The sequence below is a fragment of the Oenanthe melanoleuca genome, chromosome 3 (genome assembly GCF_029582105.1).
Source record: "Oenanthe melanoleuca isolate GR-GAL-2019-014 chromosome 3, OMel1.0, whole genome shotgun sequence".
Taxonomy (NCBI): Eukaryota; Metazoa; Chordata; class Aves; order Passeriformes; family Muscicapidae; genus Oenanthe; species Oenanthe melanoleuca.
The window spans coordinates 78,185,660-78,206,949 of NC_079336.1; the positions used below are offsets into that span (position 1 = coordinate 78,185,660).

General features: G+C 39.8%; 2 protein-coding genes across 9 annotated transcripts in view; one reads left to right on the plus strand and one right to left on the minus strand.

Annotated features, from left to right (window-relative positions):
- AKT3 (AKT serine/threonine kinase 3) overlaps positions 1 to 15,431 on the plus strand; it is a 145,032-nt gene extending 129,601 nt beyond the window's left edge. For all 3 annotated transcript variants that reach the window (XM_056486306.1, XM_056486305.1, XM_056486307.1), the window contains 3 exons: positions 511 to 598; positions 9,669 to 9,771; positions 11,758 to 15,431. In XM_056486306.1, the coding sequence (XP_056342281.1) occupies positions 511 to 598; positions 9,669 to 9,771; positions 11,758 to 11,843 (277 nt within the window). In that variant the 3' untranslated portion in view covers positions 11,844 to 15,431. The remainder of the gene's footprint in view (positions 1 to 510; positions 599 to 9,668; positions 9,772 to 11,757) is intronic.
- Positions 15,432 to 18,111: 2,680 nt separating this feature from the next.
- Positions 18,112 to 21,290, minus strand: part of SDCCAG8 (SHH signaling and ciliogenesis regulator SDCCAG8) — a 105,233-nt gene continuing 102,054 nt past the window's right edge. For 5 of the 6 annotated variants that reach the window (XR_008840001.1, XR_008839999.1, XM_056486304.1 and 2 more), the window contains one exon: positions 18,112 to 18,453. The gene's annotated coding sequence lies outside the window, so the exon portion shown is untranslated. Of the gene's footprint in view, positions 18,454 to 20,988; positions 21,111 to 21,290 lie in introns of all 6 variants that reach the window. The other variant, XR_008840000.1, reaches the window with a different exon arrangement.

Genomic DNA, 21,290 nt, shown 5'->3' on the forward strand with positions numbered 1-21,290 from the left:
TTATTAATTTATACTAATTGACTCAGATTGAGACTATTTTATGGTAATTGGTTAATTGTTACAGCACCCAGATGCAACAGCAGTGAACACTGTATAAAAATGATGCACAAGTCGTTACTGATTCAGTGCCTGGCACGTCCTTGGCAAAATTTTATTTTATCATTATTTGGTTGGTTTGGGTTTTTTAATAGTGCCAGGACATTAGTTGGGCTTTCAAGCAAACCAAACTTAAGTATGTTTTTAAAATTAATGAATTCCTAAAAAAAGCTCATTGTGGACAGTAATGAACACTGTAATTGGAATAATCAAAAAGAATAGACCATGGCATGGGTGCTTCCACTATCATGAATTCTCTCGAGATGGCCAGAATTCATATTAAACAGGTGAAAACTTCATATTAATTGGGTAAGAATTGTTCCCAGATAGTAAAAAAGAAATGGTCACCATAACAATAACTTGGTCTCCCTATAAAAGCTTAATATGTGTTTTTTTTTCCCCTACTCTCTTTAGACTTGGTGGAGGCCCAGACGATGCAAAAGAAATCATGCGTCATAGTTTCTTTGCTGGAGTAAACTGGCAAGATGTGTATGATAAAAAGGTATGTCTTTATATGGCATTGAAAAATCTGGCTTCTGCAAGGTGCTTTCAGTGACAGCCATAGACTGCTGCTCTCTGGAGTTAGTAATTCTTTTCTTTTGCAATTTTTTTGTGTTAATACAAATTAATAACTATTCTGAACAAGGTGTATTTATGTAATCTTTATGTTTTCAGTAATAATTTGTCAGCTCACCACAAGTAAATTTGCAAACCAACCTAAATCTTTTATTATGTAAATGCCCAAATTTTTTCCTTTTCTTTTTTCTTCGCTGGCTCTCAAGAGAAAAGTACATTTATGAGTAAAGATAATATGAAAAATGTAATATAGTTTATCCTGAATTGTCATTTTATTTCTGCCTTTTAGTGAAAAGTTGTTTTATGAAAAAGGGAAATTAAGTGATTTTAAGGCTCAGAGCAAAAATCTACTTTCTGATTGTTTGTGTATAAGCAGAAACCTTTTTCAAACTTAAAGAGATATCTAAGAAAGTTAAAATCATGTTAAAACACTGAGCCCAAACAGCTTGTGGAGAAAGCAAGTGCTGGGAATTCAACTGGAACAGTTTTCTCCAAACCTAGTCCTGTTTCTGTAATGATCAACACTTCAGGAATTATTTTAGAAAATGAATTTGTCTTACTTGGGAGTGAAACTCAATTCAACTAAAGTTGTTTTATATACAGAAACTGATTTTATCTCAGTATTTCCGTAAGAATTTACTTGTTGCTATAAACCCTTTCTATTTTGATAAAGACTTTTCTTTTTTCCCAAACTGTTTTACATTGTTAATCTGCCAGTTGAGCTGCGTAATTTTAAAAGTTTTTTCTCCCTTTTTTTTTTTTTTTTTGCTTTGTTCAAATAAAAGGAAAATGGAAGACATACGACTGAGCAGAATATGTTTATGCTACAATGTCAATGATACAAACTGTTTTTTCAGTTGTTGTTGAACTGGAATTTTAAAAATGTGTGGTTGTTGGTGTGGTAACTTCTCTGACAAATACCGGAATTGAAATAAAAGCCTGTGTATGATGATACAAAATATGGTACTCTGAAATTACTTGATACAAGTGTGATTTTTCCCTGGCAGTACCACAGTGTTTCAAGAAACTCTACAATAAATAATCAGAGCAAGTATATTAATCAGGTTACTTTATGAGCTCAACCACTGGTTGGTTATGTAAGGACACTGTAGAAAAGCACTGTGAGGATAAAATCTAAAAATACAAGTTGAGGACCTTTCTAGAGTAAAAAAAACCCACAAAAATCAATAGGATTGCAATGTGCTAGGAGTGGGTGAGAAAAAAAAAAAGCTGTTACATTTTCCTGCTCTCTTGAAAAACGTTTCTTAATTATCTTACATTAGAAATAGAACTTTCAATTCTACACTGTATTCAGAATCTTATTTAGTTAAGAATATATAGATACTCTTAATTGCTTGTGCTTTGATTCTTTCCAAATGAACATGGCAAATGTGTTTTAGTCAAGATATTTTTAAGCTATTAAAATAAAAGGAGATTTTGCAGATTTTTAAAAAATGTATAATTATATAAAAATATATAAATGCTGGCACTTCACTTTTATGCTCATGGAAGTGGATATGGCTTATTGGAGTGTTATGACTAGAGAAACTCTATAGTCATTCTTTGTTTACTCTGGATACTGTTGCTTTGAGAAACTAAATTTGCCAGTGAAACATGAGCTGAATTTCCTCAGTTGAACAGTTCACTTCAAGGATCATAGGAATTGCTTTTGTGCAGTATTAGCACACAGTGTGTCCTCTATGGAAAAAAAAGTCATGAAAATGACTTCTGAGAGTGTGCTTTTCTGTTTAATTAAAAGTACTTGTGTTCCTGTTTGTTCCTTGCAAAGCTGTTTGCCTGGTTAAAATATCCAGTAGTTCCTTCTGCACACACATTCTTACACTCTGCAGACTTCAGAGCTGTGCTCTGAAATATAATCCTCAAACATAATGATAAGGTTAGTGAACTTTCATCAAGTAGGTTCATTAGAATGCTTATATGAATATTTTTGAGGTATTTTGGTATTCTAAAATAACTCAGAGCATCAAATAAATTTGATTTTTAAATAGCTTTATTCTGTGCTTGCTTCTGTTGCTGTTTGTTGTTGGATGTAGAGTCTTCAGCAGTTGGGTCACTTGATGAAATTGATAGTGGATATAATTATTTGCATAGTAAAAATATTTCACAGTAATTTTGCCTGAGTTTTAAGCATCATGGCACTGTAGTTTTCTGGCTGCATTTCAGGAGTGTGTTTCTGTTAGAATTTAAAGGACTGAATTTCACTTTCAGAGTAATGGAAACCAAAAAATCACATGTATTCTGAGTAGTTGCTGGGTGATGGTTTTGTACATCTGCACTGTGCTTCTATGCCTCTAATTTTATCATTTTACTAGGTTACCACTTTACTGGTGTGATTAGAAACAGAACTATATATCTTTAAACTATTTCATGTATTTCATGTGACAGACCACAGCTCTGTCAGGTCAAGCAGATCCAAATGGTCAAATGGAATTATTAGGTTTCTGATACTGCTAGCTAGTTAACCTCATTTGGTACTACATAATGATAAAAAAATATTGTATGGCACACTGGAGCAGAGAAGGTCGTTGCCTTTAAATGAAAAATGTATAGTAGTTAGCATTTGTGATCTGATGTATTTATTTTTGGCAGAAAAACCATGAGGGCATATGAAAGAGAGCAGCCTGTGCCAGGTTCTTCCTGTGATCATCTCAGCCCTGATGACTTTTTATCTCTCTGCCTGAGTATGAGAAATTGAATAGTTTGGCAAACTCTGAAGACTTCAAAAGCCCGTGTACTAAATAAAATATTTGTTTTATTTTTAGGTAGCATCAGGAAGCTTTTTGAAATTTCTCTGTTTCTCATGTAAGAATTGTTTTAGCATATTTTTATTTGGGTAGCAGACATACACTACAGTTGTCAGATGTTCTGTTTAGGGTCTTTCACTGAACGAAAATCACATGAGCATTACTTAAAAGGTTGAAATTTGGGTATGTCTTCAGGCTTGCAGCTTGAAGCACTTGGTATCCTCATGGCAGAGGAGGTCAGACCTTTCAGCCTGGTTTTCCTTCTGCATGTAATGGATGAAAGATGAGAGAAACCATGTGGAAATTTGGGCTGAGATAGGTGTTCTGATTTGTGGTAATAGCTCTGATTATCCCTGAAGGAAGCAAGGAAGTGCCAACAAGTGAATCTGTGAGTGCAGGGTGGGAGCAGGGACCCGCGGCAGCGATGGCTGAAGGGGGAGGTCTGGCTCTGAAGGGGGAGGTCTGGCTCTGAAGGGGGAGGTCTGGCTCTGAAGGAGGAGGTCTGGTTCTGAAGGGGGCGGTCTGGTTCTGAAGGAGGAAGTCTGGTTCTGAAGAGGGAGGTCTGGCTCTGAAGGGGGAGGTCTGGTTCTGAAGAGGGAGGTCTGGTTCTGATGCAGGTGCTGCTTTTGGGGGCACCTGTGCCACTGCAAAGGGAGTCACTTCCAGCAGCAAGGCTGGCAGCTGCAAGGAGCTGTTCCTTACCCTTCAGCTGGGGCTGCCTTGGCTTACTGAAGACATGAACCAACAAATCATGGAATCTCATGATCCAAATCCTGTGTTCAGGCCTGGCAAAATCTGCAGCATAACTATGATCTTAAATGCACATTTCAGTACTTCTGTGTATCAGATTTTGAAGGGAAAGGGTAGGAGGTAAATGGGAAAGTACCACCATCTGGTTTTAGGCTGTTGCTATTTGAATCATACTATTTTCATACAATTATCTGCACTGCACAAAACCTGCAGAAATTACTCTCATTGGTCACTTTTGTGTTGTTGTCATGTGAAGCTGTGAGAAGGTCAGACAACATCTAACCAGTCTGATAGTTCCATTGTGTTTCCACTGATACCTTAAACTGTATGGGCAGACCTAGATGTTGGTGGCCACCCTTCTCCCCCTGCTTTAATTTACAGGGAGGAAAGTGTGTCTGATTCTGGAACTTATGCTACTGGGATTTTGTGGTTTCCCTCTGTCCGTGGTAACAGCATTGTATCACTTGGAAAATAGTTTATCCATGGGCAAACCTCTCTGCTGAACCAGTTTTCCTGTGGACTTATGTCCTTCCACCACTGAAATTCCAGCTTCTTTTCCTCCCCCTGCCTAGGACCATCAAATGCAGGGTCCATGGTGTATTCCCAGTCCTGGGCTGTGCTCTGGCTGCCTTTGGGGCCATGTATGGGGAGGAACCTGTCCCTACAGGAATGCTTATTGACCTTCTTGAAGCTCAGTTCAAATTTCCCTCTTTCCCCAAGGTGGAAACTCTAGTTTGAGGAGCATGGGCAGGTATTCCTCCCATCTACCCAGCACAGTTCAGCTGCAGTCTGTTGGTCAGTGGGGTTCTTACGGTGGTGGAATAGCCTGAAGTTGTGTCAGGGGAGGTTTAGGTTGAGTATTAGGGAAAGGTTCTTCACCCAGAGGGTGGCTGGGCACTGGAACAGCTCCCCAGGAAAGTGGCCACAGCACCAGCCTGACAGAGTTCAAGAGGTGCTTGGACAATGCTCTGAGGCACATGGTGACTCTTGGGGATGGTGCTGTGCAGGGCTGGGACTTGTACACGATGATCTTTCTGGGTCGCTTCCAACTCAGCATATTCTGTGATTCTCTGAAATTTCCCTTTAAATTAGAAGGAGAAGAAAGATCAGATTGATATTCTTAAGCATCATACTTTTCATATGGCAGATTGAGTGTATCATAGTCAATGGCTTCAGCCATTTCCTATACAACACTAAGACAAGTGATTCCTGGTAAATTATCCTTGAACAAGTAGTGTTCCATATTTTCTCTCATACTGAAGTATTTATATAGTTGTTCACTAAGTGTGAGGAAGTTCAAGGTGTAGAATCAAGCCTGTACATCTCAGTGTACCTGCAACAGTCAAATACTGTACCTGCCCCTTTCCTTCCTCTAGGAGATGGGTGCCAAATCTTCCAGGACTTGAACTATGGAAAAACTGTGGTGTTTCTCACACACTGCTCTTGATGGATGCCAAATGGAAATGCCATTCACTGGAGATAATGAAGACACTAAGAATTTGATATTGCTTCTGCTGTCATTTCTAACATCAAGCCTTTGAAATGGCCAGGGCAGATTCTGCTTGACAGATGGATATGAAATTGGATTTTTGTCTTGAACACAAACTCTTAAAGTCACTTAACTCACACTGAGTTTAGACTTTTATTTCTTTATTTGTACAGACACATGCATATCTATGCATATGTGTGTATGTAATGCATAAATCCAGAAAATCTGTATTTCTGCTCCGTAGAGTAGATTGTCAGGAGTTGCAGTTCCCTGTCTGGTTGGAGCATTTTTCTGAACTGAGGCCACTACAGGAAGAAAATTATCCCATACTAAAGTTTGGCAGCCAGGACCAAGCAGTGCAATTCTCTTGCAGACTGACAAGGCCTGTGCTTAACAAAAGCTTATCTTACTCCTTTTGGACACAGGTTACTGGATGTGCCTTCTGGTGCTCACATCCCTCTTGGACTTCTGATTTCTCATGCCAGAAGTGAGGAATAGCTGTGGCAGTAGCATGTGGATACCATTTCTTTGTGCACTAACTGTGAAATGTTGCTGGCTGTAGAGTGGCATCTAGATGTGATCATCAGAGCAGTTGTTGTTGTTGGGTGTTTTAATCATTAAATCCCAGCTTCAGTCTTCCTTGGGATGTATGTGGAAGCCTCTGCAGCATTTGCACCTTATTTGTCTTTCTATTTGTTTCATTACAGCTGAAATTTGTGGACATTTTTATTTCTGTTTTTAAATGAAGTTTGACAACTAACGGACAAAGAAAGATAATTGCCAAGAATTTACTTGGGGAAGGGGAGGTGTGCCTTTGGTGTCAGCTCAGGAGTCTGGAGTGGGATGTCCACAAGACTTTAGTCCCAGTTGTTGGTGTAGGTGAGGTAGATGGGAAGGAGCAATCCCCAGTTCTGTCCACAGCTGTGTGGGAGGTGGAGGTGATACTGTGAGGGAAGGAGGCAAGGTGTATGGAAAGATTGAAGAAATCTTTGTGCTACTTCTGTTCAGCTGCATCTGTGCTTCTTAACCTTACTGCTTCCACTCTTCCAGAGATTTTAGGGAATGGTTGGTGTACCTAAGGGCACAGCCTGATAAAATCCAGTCTGCTGTTGTGGGGAGCCACATGGTCAGAGAATTTGTTTTTGCAGTCTGTGAAGTTTCCAAATGCTTTTGATGTCCAGGATATGAAAGATACTGCTGTAAGATAGATGAATCCTAAAACACCATTGACATCAATTTGCATCAGGTCCCTCCCTTTTAGTTACAGCCTGGAGTTACATGTCTTCTACTTATTTCACTTCTCCAGACAGCTGAACTTCTGTAAACACTGCAATTTTCATCAGCTGACTTATTGGATGTTATTGATAAAGATTTTTCTAGTAAGTCTGGCTGCTGAGCATTCAGTTGAAATGAGTTTTTTTTTAATGGCACTTTTCATACCTGATTAAAATTATTGTAATTATTTGTTCCTTAAGAGTCACTTAGCACTGTGTTTCTCTTCCTAATATAATGTTTTCAAAGTATTTTCCATAATCTTTAGTATTTCAGATAGGTGGAGAGAACAAAGGGATAATTTAAAGTCATACTGAGGCTTGTTCATCTCAGTACGTTAAAAAACAGAAGTAACAAATCCCTGGATAAACCAGTAGTTAGCCTGTAAGTTTTTGAGAAAGAAACTTGTCATCAAATGCATTTTCCTTTTCCTCTCCAGCAGCACATCCATACACTGCTACCTATAATGATCTTACCTTGCCATACCTTTTGTGTTTCATCAGCTACTTCAACCTGACTCACAGTTCTTCCAGACTGTGAAGTGAGGGTTTGCTCCTTCTCTTTGCAAAACAGTTGAAGCATGAAAGGTCTCAGGTGCACTTCACAGCAGGAGTAGTTTGTCCTACTGCAAATGTGTGCTGTTCTGCTGCAAATGTGTCCTATTGGAAAGACATTGCTTCTTGTCCTTGACTTGAGAAAAAAGAAATTTTTTCCTAAGCTTGAATTTTAATTATTTTAAGATGAAAAGTTCTATTTTTTAATGAAATGGCATTTTCTGTTTCTGACCAGTAAAAAGCATTTCAAACAGGGAAACAGTAAAATGTTATAAATTTAAGACAACAATAATTGTTGTACTAACTTTTAATACTGAATTTATTGCTGAGATCTGTGAGAGTGTCTTTTTAAAAGGATGTGATGGACACTTAGCCTTAACTAGAATACATTACTTAGCTTCTTATAATCTTGTGTAGGGTTTTTTTGTTTTGGTTTGGTTTTTTTCTGTTGTGCTTTTTGTTGTAGTTATTGTTGGTTTGCTTTTTAAGGGTTTTTTGGGTTTTTTTGTGCTGTGTGTTTTGGTTGGTGTTTTCAGGGTTTTTTGGGGTTCTTTGAGTGTCCTTTTCTCAGATAGAAAAACAAGAATAAAATGGCAATGTGGGATGTTGCACTGGACTAAGTCTCTTTTAGAATTGTGTGGTTGCATTGCTGGAGAGATGTACACCTTTGGAAATCTGCTTTAATAGTGCAGAATTGTTTGATATAGCCTGGATGCATATAAAAATAATTTTCAAAAAGTGTAGGAATCTGTGCAGTAAAATAGAGTACTTTGTCTATAAACATTGGATGTAACTTGATTTTTACCTGAAAGTTTCTTCTGATGTTTTGTTTATGTATGTTGGCTCCTTAAGCATTTATTCTACAATGCCCCGAACTTCTACTTCAAAATACCTCTCTGCTGTTTTATGTTTTCCGTTCAGGCTATGTAAGGGAAAGCTGAACTTAGTTTTGTAAAAGTAGTAATCAGATTTATTGTATTCTGTTAAGTATATGAAGTGCTTAACAATTGCTTGCACTGTTACTGAAGATGTCGATCAGATGAAATCAGTCTCTTAGTCTGTACAGATCATGTACATCTGTGCATCTAGTGCATAGAACTTGGGGAAAGGAGGGAGTTTAGCAGCACTTCCTCCTTCTTTGCTGTGGGGCAAATGACCAAGTTAATTGTTTGGTGTTAGTGTTCTGGAGTTGAGGAGAACATGAAACTGGTGAAAACCCCATGGAAGGTGATACTACCAGTGAGCCAGGATATAACCTGTTGTATTGAGAGGAAAATCAATTACTTATTCTCAGAATGTGTTTTACATTGCATATGAGGAGATGGCACCAAAGGGCTTCTAGGTACCAACAAGAACATTGTCACACCACACACACACACAATTTGCAATGTCATACATATGAAGCTGCTGTATTGTTTTTGGACTGGCAGCATGCAGTGTGATATCCCACACTCAGTGTGCCTACAGCAAAAATTTATCAGCAGTTCTTTTGGTGGAGAAGGTGGATAGTGAAGCTGGTTGGGAAGAGGGGCAAGGGAGTCCTGCCTGCAGGCTGTGAGTGGCTACCAGAGATTTGCTGTTGGGAAATCCCACACTGTGCTGTGAAAGCAGTAGGCAGGTTTTGATATAGCAACTCCCTTAAGCCTGAACTGGCCTTTTTTCAAATGTAAAATTTATTTTCACATCACGTAATTTCTTTCAACGATAAGTTCAGATTAAGGGCTTCCCACTGAAAGGAAAAACCTCAAACCATGCTTATTATGTTCTCTGTGTAGTCTTTTTTTTTTCCTTAGCTGTTTATACCACCCAGTTGTGGTGAAGTATCTTGAGATGCCTTTGCCTGACAGCTATGTGGGTAATTAAATTGGCCTGAAGAGTTTCTAGGTAATTATCTTTATGCAGCTCAATTTATTTGCAAGTCATGTGAGAATGATACTTGGAATTTAGCTTTGTTGTGCTATTGACTGGATTCTGAACTGGTATTTTTGGGATTGACTCAAATGGGTTTTATCTCTTACTGGAAGTTAGAGACTCAGCTGCCTCTCCACAGACCTACTTGTTTGATATGGGGCATAGGAAAAAAGAACTTAATTGTTTTCCTGATAGTAATTTGGTTGCTTTGAGTTTTAGTAATTTTTTGTTTCTTTGTTTTTTGGTGTCTTTCAGCTTGTACCTCCTTTTAAACCTCAAGTGACATCTGAGACAGACACCAGGTATTTTGATGAAGAATTTACAGCTCAGACTATTACAATAACACCGCCTGAAAAATGTAAGTCAGAAATTATGCATAAGCATGATGTAGTAATAACGTTTATAATAAAGCAGTGTGTAAGGTTTTTCTGTTTGAATAGAAAAGCTGTTCTCACCATTACTAATAAAAGTCTTTGTATGGAAGTGTTTAAGAGTAACTTTCAATGACAGCTTTATTTTTAAGATGCAATAATTACAAAGCTTAGAATATTAGATCACTCTGGGTTGGAGTTTTGGAGGCATTTTTGGTGTGGGCTTTTTTGTGTTGATTTTGTTGGGAATTTTTAAATTTGTTTGTTGATGTGGGGTTTTGTTTGTTTGTTTTCAAATAAGAGAAGACACCATCTTCAAGTGTTTGCTGGTCAGCAGTCAAGGTCCCAGTTCCAACAAATGGGAGCACAGACCCTTCTTTAAGCATATGGACAGTGCTGCTGTGTAGCTTCAGTAAGATGGGCATATTTGGAAATACTTTGAAGACAATACTTTGAAAAAAAGTCAATTAATTGAAAATTAATTTTCCTATCAAGTCCTATGCATCAGCAGGATTCTTAAAGAAGGTGTTCATGTGGATGTAACTGTGGCACTGGACCTTGCATAACTTCTTTATTGGAGTGAATGTGATTTCACCATACTTTGTGGTTTTGTCGTGATCAGTCTAGCCAGGGCTTTGCAGTTACTTACTCCTCCAGAGCAGTTAAAATCTTCCTCCTGAGTTCTTAAAGAATTTTCTTTCTAAATGGGGATATTTGAGGGGCTTTTTCTTGTTTCTTTATATTGGAGGCTGAGAAAGGAGGATCACAAAAGTAGACAATAAAGGCTTAGTTACGGTTGCTTACCCTTTCCTAAAGCAAGCTCATTTTCTGATGTTTTAGGACTCCCAGGTTAGCTGCAGTTTTCTGATCATATATAGATCTAGAGTATTTTCTGTATTTTGCATTTTTGGTGTTTGAACACAATCATAGAAACATAGAGTGGTTTGGATTGGAAGGGACCTTAAAGTTCATCTGGTTCCAATGTCCTTGCTTTGGGCAGGAATGCCTTCCACTAGACCATGTTGCTCAAAGTCCATTATTTAATTGATTTTTAAGCCTTTCTGCTGTGAAAAAAGAACCCTTTATTCTGTCTATCTTGAGAAGAATTTGTTCATCCTTGTAACTTGAACAAATTTTACTAAAATTTGGATTAACTTGGGTTGATTTGAAGTTAGACCAGGATTAACTCTAGTTTTTATGTGTACAATATATGAAGATACAAAAGGCACAAAGTTCTGAAAGGCTGCATATAGATACAGTTAGAATAAGAGTCTCAGCAGGAGTCTTTTAGAATAAGAACTGTTAAAAAGCCATGTGAGAATGTACATCCAAATTCTCAGAGTTAGGTAACATCTGGTGCCTGCTTTCCATTGGCACTGGAGAAATTATGTAAATAAAAATATTTATGAATTTGGCTTATTCTGTATTTCTTCTGATCCCAGTAAATACTGTAAAAATAAGTAGTTTACTAAAAATAATACCTAAGAATAGAAACACATAGAACCTGTATGAATTGTTCATTTTGTAGCTGTTTTTCCTTTAAACTCCCTTTGAAATGGAGGAATATTTAAATATAGCTACAGTAAGACTATAATTTCCTGAGCTCAGCTCAAGAAATGATGGAAACTGGCTGCCTCAGTTGGCACTCAGCTTCTGCACTGCCAGAGGCTGGGTGTGCTGGCATGTTTGGATTTGCCTAGAAGGGGTAGTTGTGATTGAAGTTCTCAGGTGATAGTCAGAATAAGATGAACCAAACTATCAACCTGAAATAAATAGTGATTTTTTAGGCATGCTGTCCTTTCAGTGAGTATTGTCCTGCTATGTGAACATAAGCTTATGTGCTTAAATGAAGTCTTGCTTTAACTTGAGCTTTTAACCTCGGCATTGAACCCTGAAAGATTTACTGCATGTCAGATGAATAACAAAATTTTATTTCAAATATCCTGATGTTTTGAACTTCTTCCTTAACACAGATGACGAGGATGGTATGGACTGCATGGACAATGAGAGGCGGCCGCATTTCCCCCAGTTTTCCTACTCTGCAAGTGGACGAGAATAACTTTTTTGTTCTGCTGCTTCACTGTCATCTTAGGTTTATCAGTGAAAATGATTCCTGAACATCACCACCAGTACTAGATACTACTATGATAGCAGGGGCACTTTCAGAGACCATTCCAAATTGAACAAGTTTCTTTCCCAAACCGACCTAAAATCCGTTCTGGTTTTGCATGACATATGAGATTCTCTCTACTCCGCTCTCCTGCTGTTGCTGCCGCCCACGGTCTCAGTATAATAGCAACGTCAAGAAGTTACTAACAGTTTCTTTGAAGGTAGATGACTTGACTTCAGCATTGTACACTTTGTGAACAAGTAGTCATCTATTTTTCCTCGCAGTGGAGGCTAAACAAGAGCCATGTTGGTCCAGCTTATCTTCTTTCAGAAGATGAATCAAAATTGTAATTAGTCTAAACAGACTAGGCGATAAATTTTCTTGCATCTGTTTGTGCTGGTTAGAATGAGGAAATGTAGAGGTGGTGATGTACATATGCAAGGTTTCTGTTAGGCATATCATTACTTGAAGCAGGTCTCTGTCATTAACATCTGGCTGGAATTTGTTTGGGAAATGTTTGAGAGAAGGACTTAAACTGTTGATATATATAAATATATATATATATTATTTTTTAATTACTGTTGGATACTACAGAAGAAGCAGAAGGGCTGGGCTCATCCAGCCTGTCACTTAGAACTTCCAGGTTCATGTGCAATCATGGAGAATCGAACATTATACATGCAAGAAATGAAGGCATAAAAGCAGCAGTTGAAGTTGTTCAAGGGGTTTTATAATTTGCACCAGATAACATCTTTTTCATGCTTTTCTCTTTCATGATATGCATCACCTCTGATGGCTGAAGAATGTAGACAGGCATAATGGTATTGCTTTTCACCAAAATGTGTGCACCAAGGTAAACAGGTGTTTGCCTTACTTGTTTTTGTTTTGAGTTTGTGAATTAGCTTCCTCTCCAGGTGTTTAACTCCGAATAGTCTTTTTTTTTTTTTTCCCTTTTTTTTGGTTATACTGCGGTAGTATTTATTTTTAGAGATAAGGTTTGTATGTGTCATGTTTGCAAATGCTGCTACATCTTAGAACAGGCTTATAGCAGTTAATTTTGTAATATATGGAAGGACTGTACAAGCTGAAGGGAATAATGCACTTTTCTCCCACGTGGAAATTTTAACAAGGCTCTGAAATTGTACATACTGCTTAGAACCAGATTTTTGTGAATAAAATACTGTCTTTTAACAGTTTGGCAGTGGAGGTGGGGTTTTCCAACCTCATGTGCCAAAGGGTTAAAAGTGAACAGACAAAAAAGCTACATCTTGTGCTACATTTAGGATAAATATAATGTAAGAGCCTGACAGCACAAGAGAATGTGTCTGTTCTATATGAAGGAATTGCATTTGAACAACGAGACCACAGTGATTACAAGAAAAGCACTTTATTTTAACAATTAAAATAGTAAATTTCTGGGATCAGCCATTCTCAAGGAAGATTTGCCCTCAACCAAAAGAGTCCCGAAATCCAGCAGATTATGTGTAACCGTGGTACCTGATTGACTGAATTTCAAACATCACAGCGAACACTCCACTGATAGGGAAACGTCTTTCCATTTCCGAAGATCTGTATCTAACAGAACGTGTGCATAAACTTTAGCTTTGATCTTCAGCAATGATAATCTTAATAATAAACCCTTTGGTGCTAGGAGTTGGGGCGTGACATGGCGCAGCGTCAGCGCGCGCCCTTGCAGGCGACATCGGGAACCCCCGGCTCCATGGGATTATCATTGGAAGGATCTCTGCGTTCAGCTCTTGTTAGCTCCCACAAAGACTGTGATATTGCAGAGTATTCCTGGTTGTGTTGTGTGAGTGAGTAGATGAGTCTGAGAGGAGAGATGTTCCTACACAGATGCCTTAGCCTCTTGATGTGGAAAGTTGAGTGCCCAAGCATGAAGCCCACTGCTGGCAGTGCATGTGCTGGGATGGTCAAGGGGTAGATGGGCATTTTAGCAAGGCAGCTAAAGACGCAGAGTAATTTAGACAATTTTTCATGTTTCGTGTTTTATCTTTAGTAATGGATGGATAATCAGATAGAAATATATCATGACATATATTCTAACTGCATAGGATTTCATTATGTCACCCTGTAACACTAAGGACGTGTAGATGTTGTCCCTGTGCGGAGAGAGAGGAGAGCAGCAAATGTGTTGCAGGTCTCTCCTGGACCAGTGGTGTAGAGGTGTCTACACTGGCACAGTGAGAGAGTGACTGAAATAACCAAGTACTTAACAGACGGGCATTAATTAGTTCTCTGCAAAGGTCTTGTACTCACAGACTGAAACTATGGTGATTCAAAATCTGTGTTACATGCCTGTGTTTTCTTCCCTATGTTTTCAGCTTGTGATAGCAATAAGTTTCTTGGCACAGGGCACCTCCAGCCAGCAGCTGTGGCTCTGGCCAGCAGCTCCTGTGGCAGTGACCCTGTGCTTCGCTCTCCGTTGCGTAGCCAGGTAATGTGCGGCTTGCAGGAAGGGCCTGGCAGTGAGCTATCTGAAAACCTTCTAAGACATCACTTTGCATTGCACTGTCTGCCTCCTGAAACATCAGTGATCCAGTCTATGAGGCAGAGAGTCAGCAGCCACCTTGTGCTGCCCAGGCTTGGGGGATTCTGTCTTACCAGTGTTAGAAACAGATGACAGAGAAATGGACGAGCAGTGCTGAGAGAAACTTTTGAAGCTCTTCTTTTGCTGTTCTGCAGTTGTGGTTGGATTTGGACAGGAGGTGGTGGCTGGTTGTCTTGGTGAGCCTTTCAAGCACAGTACATTTCAGACCTTGACTCCAGCTTGTACTGACTTCCATGACATACAGTATGCCCTCTTGTACTGCAGCCATCTCGGAGGAAATAGGTAATTTCTGTTTGGATTTTGGCAGTTTTGCACACAGCTTTGCTTTCCACACTAATCCATCTTCCAGTACATTCCTGTTGCTTAAAGAACATTTATTCCAGTATTGTTTTACCTTTTTTTTTCCATCTTTATTTGCGGCTTCTTAAAGCTGACTGTTCTTGCAGGGGCCATGTGCTTCTCCTAGAGTACAAAAGTAAGGTCTTTCCTTACTAACTGCAGGGTCTATATATTACACCTCAATGTACACACTTTGCTGCTACTGTTTGTACTGTCTACAGTAGAATTTCCTTATCTTGCTCCTGGTAGTGCATTACAGGCAAGCATGAAATGTAAAGTATTTATTTAAATAAAAACCTCTAAATTGGTAATTGAATTACCTCCCTGTAGCTTTAGAGTTTGTGACATTTCTTGACCTTGCTAGTTCTTTCATTAGATCCATGCAAGATCTAGTCATATGGTTAAGGATATTAAGCAGACACGACTACGAACCCAAGAAACCGTATTACTGTTGGTCATACTTAAACTGTTTATTTCCTTAAGTATATGACCCACAAGGATGTGAAATAACTACAAGAAACTGTTTTTGTACACTGTACATCCTTAGTATTTTTACACGTATATGATAGGGATGCACATTATTTTCCTTCGTACAGACAGCTTAAATAAAGCACTATGTCAATCTGCTACTTCTGTGTTTTTTAATGCTAATTTGTTCTGGAGGATTGTAAATATATATATATATATATATATATGTTCAAGCTTGACACAGAGGACGTATTTTTTTATATCTGCACATTACTATTAAATATCTTAGAGGATAAAATTCTTAAGTTGTTCTGTGTCAGAGAAAGAAAAATGGAAATGAGAAGGCTATATTGCAGATTACAAAAGATTTCTCAAGTTTTGGGTTAAATATTTACTTCATATTTTAAAGTAATTTTATATAGGTTAGATGTTTCAATCCTGAAATGCACAAAGAATTTACTTAATTTCTTCTTACAAGAAAATGTACATCATTATTTTTTTATCACTGTATATATAATGATCTGTGCATGTTTAGTTACAAGTTTTATTTGCTGTGAAGTCCTAGTGATAACTGTAACTCGCTGTGACATATTTCAGATACTGGGTGAACAGTTTCAGCTTGTAAATGATTAAGTTACAGTATTGTCAAAAAAAAAAAAAAAGTTTTTATGACTAAGCAAAATGTATCTGTGCTTTGGACCGAGGCTGTTTCCATACAGGTGGTTCCTGTTAACTCTATGAGATGTATGTCACTTACAAAAGTAAATTTGGGTTATACTTTTGAAGATATGCTCCTATCAGAACATCCACCATTTAAATGATTTTCAGCTGATTAAATTCTTGGCCTCATATCCCACGGCTAGGCGATGTTTGGGCAAGGAGAGGGAAGAAAGGGAAGGTAGGGTTTGCAGGGCACTGCAGAATGGGACTCTTTGAAGCCCATGGGCTGGTTCAGGGCTGTTTGAACCAGCCGATCTGGAGGGCTGAGTGTCCCTAAAGCAGTGAGTCATCCAGGTTTTCTGACGGGTTTTCTGTTCTCTGACGTAAATGCTTCTCAGGAATAGAGGTGCTTCATCCAGGTCTCAGGATTTTTCCTTTTTTTTTTTTCCCCTCTTTTTTTTTCTCCCCCACCTTGCAATAGGAAAGAGCATCAGGGACACAGCCATCCATTAGTTCAGTGATACCAGGATGTCAGTGACCAGGACAAAACTGCAGCAGTGACAGGACTGGTCAGGCTGCATCCCTGTTGTGGAATCACGCTCTGTGTCTTGACCTGGATTTGATCATTGGGTCTGATACTTGTAAACTTTGTAAAACCAAGCATTTAGTGTTTAAGTAGAAACAGGGGAAGGTGGGGAGGGATATGAGACAGGTAGGCCTGATGCTGTAATCACTTACTAATTGCTACAAAGTAGAGTGACTGCTGCAGGGGAAGTTATTCCTTGTAGAATCCCAGCAACACAATAGTTGCACCTATGCCTGGGATGAGTATAAAAACCTACTTCGAGCTATATATACTGGCAGCCCAGGACCCTTTGTTGAAATCAGACTCGTACATGCATGTGGGTGGCTGGCAGTGGGGCCCTGCATGTGGCCACCAGAAGCCACCTGGTAGGTGAGGCAAGTCCAGGAAGGTTGAGGGTCCCGCTGTGCTCCAGGGTCTCAGTGAAGCCTAAGTGTCAGGAATAGGTGCCCAAGTTCCTTTGCACACATAGCCTAGAGACACTGTCTCCTATTTAAATACAGATTTATGCTGTGGAATAATAAAAAATAAATTTTACACTTTGCATTTTCCTACATTTATAAAGATATATTCTTAGCTGTGTAACCATCTATAAAGTAGTGACACATAAAAAGCTGTCAGCCTGATTACTGTGAAAAATCCCGAGTTTGACTAGAGAGGCCTTTCCTTCAACAGCCTTTCTTCTCCCTGAAGACCTGAGGCCTTTCTCAGCACGCTCAGTGTCATATCCGTGAAGCTGTTCAGGGAGGCGATCAGATGTGCTTGGCAGTTTTATATGGCAGGAAATTGAAATAGGGAGGAAAAATCACTTTGATGTTAGGGCTGTACCACTAATAATTCTTAAAATATAAGGGAAGGAAGGATTGTGTTCCACACCCAATGGTAATTTATTGCATGTGTTGTTACTCTTATTTTTGTTACGTTTTCCGTGTTCATGCTGGCTGAAGTAGCTTTATTGCTGGGGAACTGTTCTTTGTGCTTTTTTCACCCCCTTTACCAACTACATTGAAAAAAATAGATGTAGAGACTTTTCTCTTGTGTGTGTAGCTTATCCTACACTAGATAGCAAAATATTCAGAAAAATTCTTTCTTAAACAGCTGGATATTTGAAAAGTAATCTTGAAAAACATGAATGCACATTTAACCAGTAAAAAAGCCCTCCACCTGTACCCTCCAAATGTTCTGAGCTCAATAATTTGAAGCCAAGTTCAGCTGATACCCTGAATATGTGCTGGTGGCAAAGTCCAGTTTCACCACTTCAGCATGGCTCCTCTGTAATAATCAAGGGCTCCTTTATCTTAAAGGCCTTGTTTAGTGAATATTTTAAAGGAGAACTTGATCCATGGAAATTCCTCCATATTAGGTGGCACATTTCTCAATCTTCTTATGCTTTTCTGATTAATAAGTAGTTGTTGGGGCTCTCACTTTTTATATAAAAGTGACAAATACACAGTTGAATGAAGCTCACAGGCATATTCTGGTACTGAGTTTGTAAAAAGGAGGGCAGTGTACATGTGCAGCACTTGTGAACAGCCCCCTTCTCCCTCCTCCCCCTGCACATGCTTTCCCTTGAATTCAGAGGGTCAGAACAAGGAACCTAGAGATCCTATTAGGTTTATTGATATTTCAGTCTGTAAATAATATAGACATGTATGTTCAATTATGAAAATAGATAAAAACATTTTATAAAAATTGTACAAATTATTGACATCCACACCAAGTAATAGCTGTTAAAATTGGCTTGCAAGCCTGATCTTTTCAGAAAAGTCTCAGCTGTCGTCCTAGAAAGTTTGGTAGGCTGGTAAGGCTTCAAAATATTTGTGATTCTGTAGTTAATACCAAATAGAAACCAGCTGAAATTAGCTAGCAAGTGTGCCTGTTTTCTGCAGAGGTGTCTTTGGGTGAGCCTCAGACAAGTTTCAGCCAGGTGCAGAGCAGACCTGAAAGATAAAAGGAAGAGATGGGTAGTCTGTATGGCAGCGCCTGTGTTTCTCATTTGTGTCACGTCAGCCTGCAGGCAAGTTCTTAGAAGAGAAATAAAAGCTGGTTAAGACTGCAGTAAGACAGAGTAAACAAGTACAGTTTCAAAGCCTACACTTCCTGTGGGCCTGCTGTCCTCACCTCTTTCTAAGCTCAGAAGTCATACAGGTAGCAAGAACAAGAGATATCTGATTTCTGAAAAACAGGATCTCCATGAGCTTTTGAAATGGCTCCTGTTTAGCAGTAAATAAGTGAGCTCTTGTTTTGGGGCACGTCTAAGATCCTGCCCCTTCTCCCTTCCAAGAAGAAGATGGCAGGGTTTTGCCAGAGGGTGTTTACTGTGCAGGGTTGTGTGTGTCTGGGGTGGGCAGCTGTAGCAAAACAGGAAACTGTTGCCTTGGTGCCGGTAGGAAACCTCTGGTGGGAAGGCTAATTCGCAGTTTTGAAGCTCTTGCATAGCTGTTGTTTGTGCTTCCTTGGTAGCACTTAAGGACTGAATTGAGCAAGACATCAAGCTATTGGAGCTGGGGGAGCTACCTCGAATTAAGCCACTGCAGTGCTAAAAATTGAATTTAAGAGATGTACATGACCTCAGAAATAAAAATAAACTTTCTACTTTGGCTGGTTTTACATTAGAAGACTGAAGGGTTTTGGTTTTTTTCTCCTCCCCACCCCCCTTGGTTGGTTAGACTGAATTAAAGAAAATGAATGAAGCTGAAGTTCATTAAATAATTCAAACCAGTAACATGGTATTTCCGCCCCCTCCCCCCAAAAATACATGCACCAACACCAACTGCTACAGCTTTGTCTGGGACCAGTGCAGCAAGGAAGGCTGGCAAGGGAAAGCCTTGGGGCTTAAATTCCATGAGTGCCTCGGTAGTGACAACCAAAGGAACCTTCTTAGTGCTGCAGTGACCCTCAGCATATGAGAATGGGCAGAAGCTGAAAAGGACCCCAAACACCCAACTCCTGAAGAGGTGTCCTGGGAATTTCTGTTGTGTCTTTCATGACAGTTACCCAGTGTTAATGCTTTGTGAGATGCAGAACCTCAGCTTGATTGATGAAGTGGGCAAATCTCCTGACTCCAGCCTGGCCTGAACCTCTTCACAAAGCAAGCACCAATCCTGTCAGAGTCTCTGCACCCCACTGTCCAAGGGCCCAAGTATTAAAGCTGTCATTTAAGGTGTGCTGTTCTCTAACAAAATGGGCACAACTGTCACATTCAGGTAATTGGTGAACAAGTTGGTTACTGTACAGGGCCTTTCCAGTCTTAGCTTCTGCTCCTCCCAAGAATATTTTGCTTTTCAGTGCACAGAACTCTGCAGCGCACAGTGCTCAGGTTTCCTCTGGACACTCCCTCCTTACCTCAGTGGCATCTGCTTTAATGGGGTGGTTGGGTATTAGATGTACAAGTTGGAAGGGTTTGTAGGAGAGGAACTGCAGATGCCTGACTGGTTTACTTTATTGCTACCAGCTATACTGGGAGGAGAGAAGAGCAACTGACTTCCTGTCTGATTAGAAAGCACTCAGCTGGCTTTGGTGCCTCAGTCCTCCTTTGCATGGCTGTAAAACCCAAGGTGGAACTCTCAGGAGGGCCAGGCTCAACTCCTCAGCTGGTGCCCAGCTTTGTCCAGTAGCCAGATACTGGACAGGATGTACAGGACTCCCACAGCTGCAGATTCACAAACACTGAGGAGCTGAATACTTGAAGCCTCATGTCAGGGCAGTCAGACATCAAACAGAGGTCTATCTTTATCCCTTCCTGTCATAGTTTAACTTGCATCACTTCTGATTAAACTCCATCCAAGCAGAAGTGAAGAGTTTCATCTGCTTTAAAAACCCCACAACAACATCCACCAGCCCCTATCTGTGGACTGTCACTGGCTGTTACAAACACCTGGCAGAGGCACCATCTTTGTACATTAAGACTACACTAAAATAAAAGCTCTCTCCCAATAACCAAAGCAATCTTCAGGTCTCCTGAGGTTGATGGCCATGTAAGGATCAGCTTGAATCACTTTTGACAGCAGAGATGGATGACCTATCTGCTTGCTGGAAATAAGGCTCCCCTTTCTGTAATATATAATAAAAACTAAAAAGTAAACGGGAGCACTGTTGCACTAACTGCTGGGACCTCACTGAAAATTCGTGCTGACACAAGAAAGGAAAGCCCCTGCTCCAGAACAGCTGTAATTCTGACAGTGCCTCCTGCTGAGTGACTGAGGCAAGGATGGGAACACAGGCACGGGTGAGTTTACTTTAACTTTCTTTGAGAAGAAGGGTGATCAGCTCACAGACACGCTCACTGTGACAAAGACATCTGTAAGGGGGGAGGAGAGAGTTTAGTGGCTCAGCCATGTGGAGAGCACAGGCACAGTGTGGGTTCCTGGCCAGGGAGGGGCTGGCTTGCAGGAGGAGATCTTCATGGGGAAGTCAGAGCAGCAGCACAGGATGACAGCCCTTGCTGGAAGTAATCCTCAAGGTCCAAATCCTACCCGTCTGTGCTCTCACTGGCTCAGCTGGCCTGCAACTCCTTCTGGCAGCCGGGGTCTGTGAGGGGATTATCCACCAGGACAAATACTTATTTCTGTCAAACTGATGGACACCAAGGCAGATCCTGCAAGAGAGATCCCAGCTCTCACAAATACACTCATGCCTGGTGGGGGGTGCTGAGGTTTCCAGCAATCTGTTTGGATGTTTGTTTGCTTTCTGTGCACATTTATTTAGTATTCTGCATTTCATACCTATGTAGGAGGGCAATTAGATATCTCTTATCCTCCTGCCTTAGGGTAAGTTC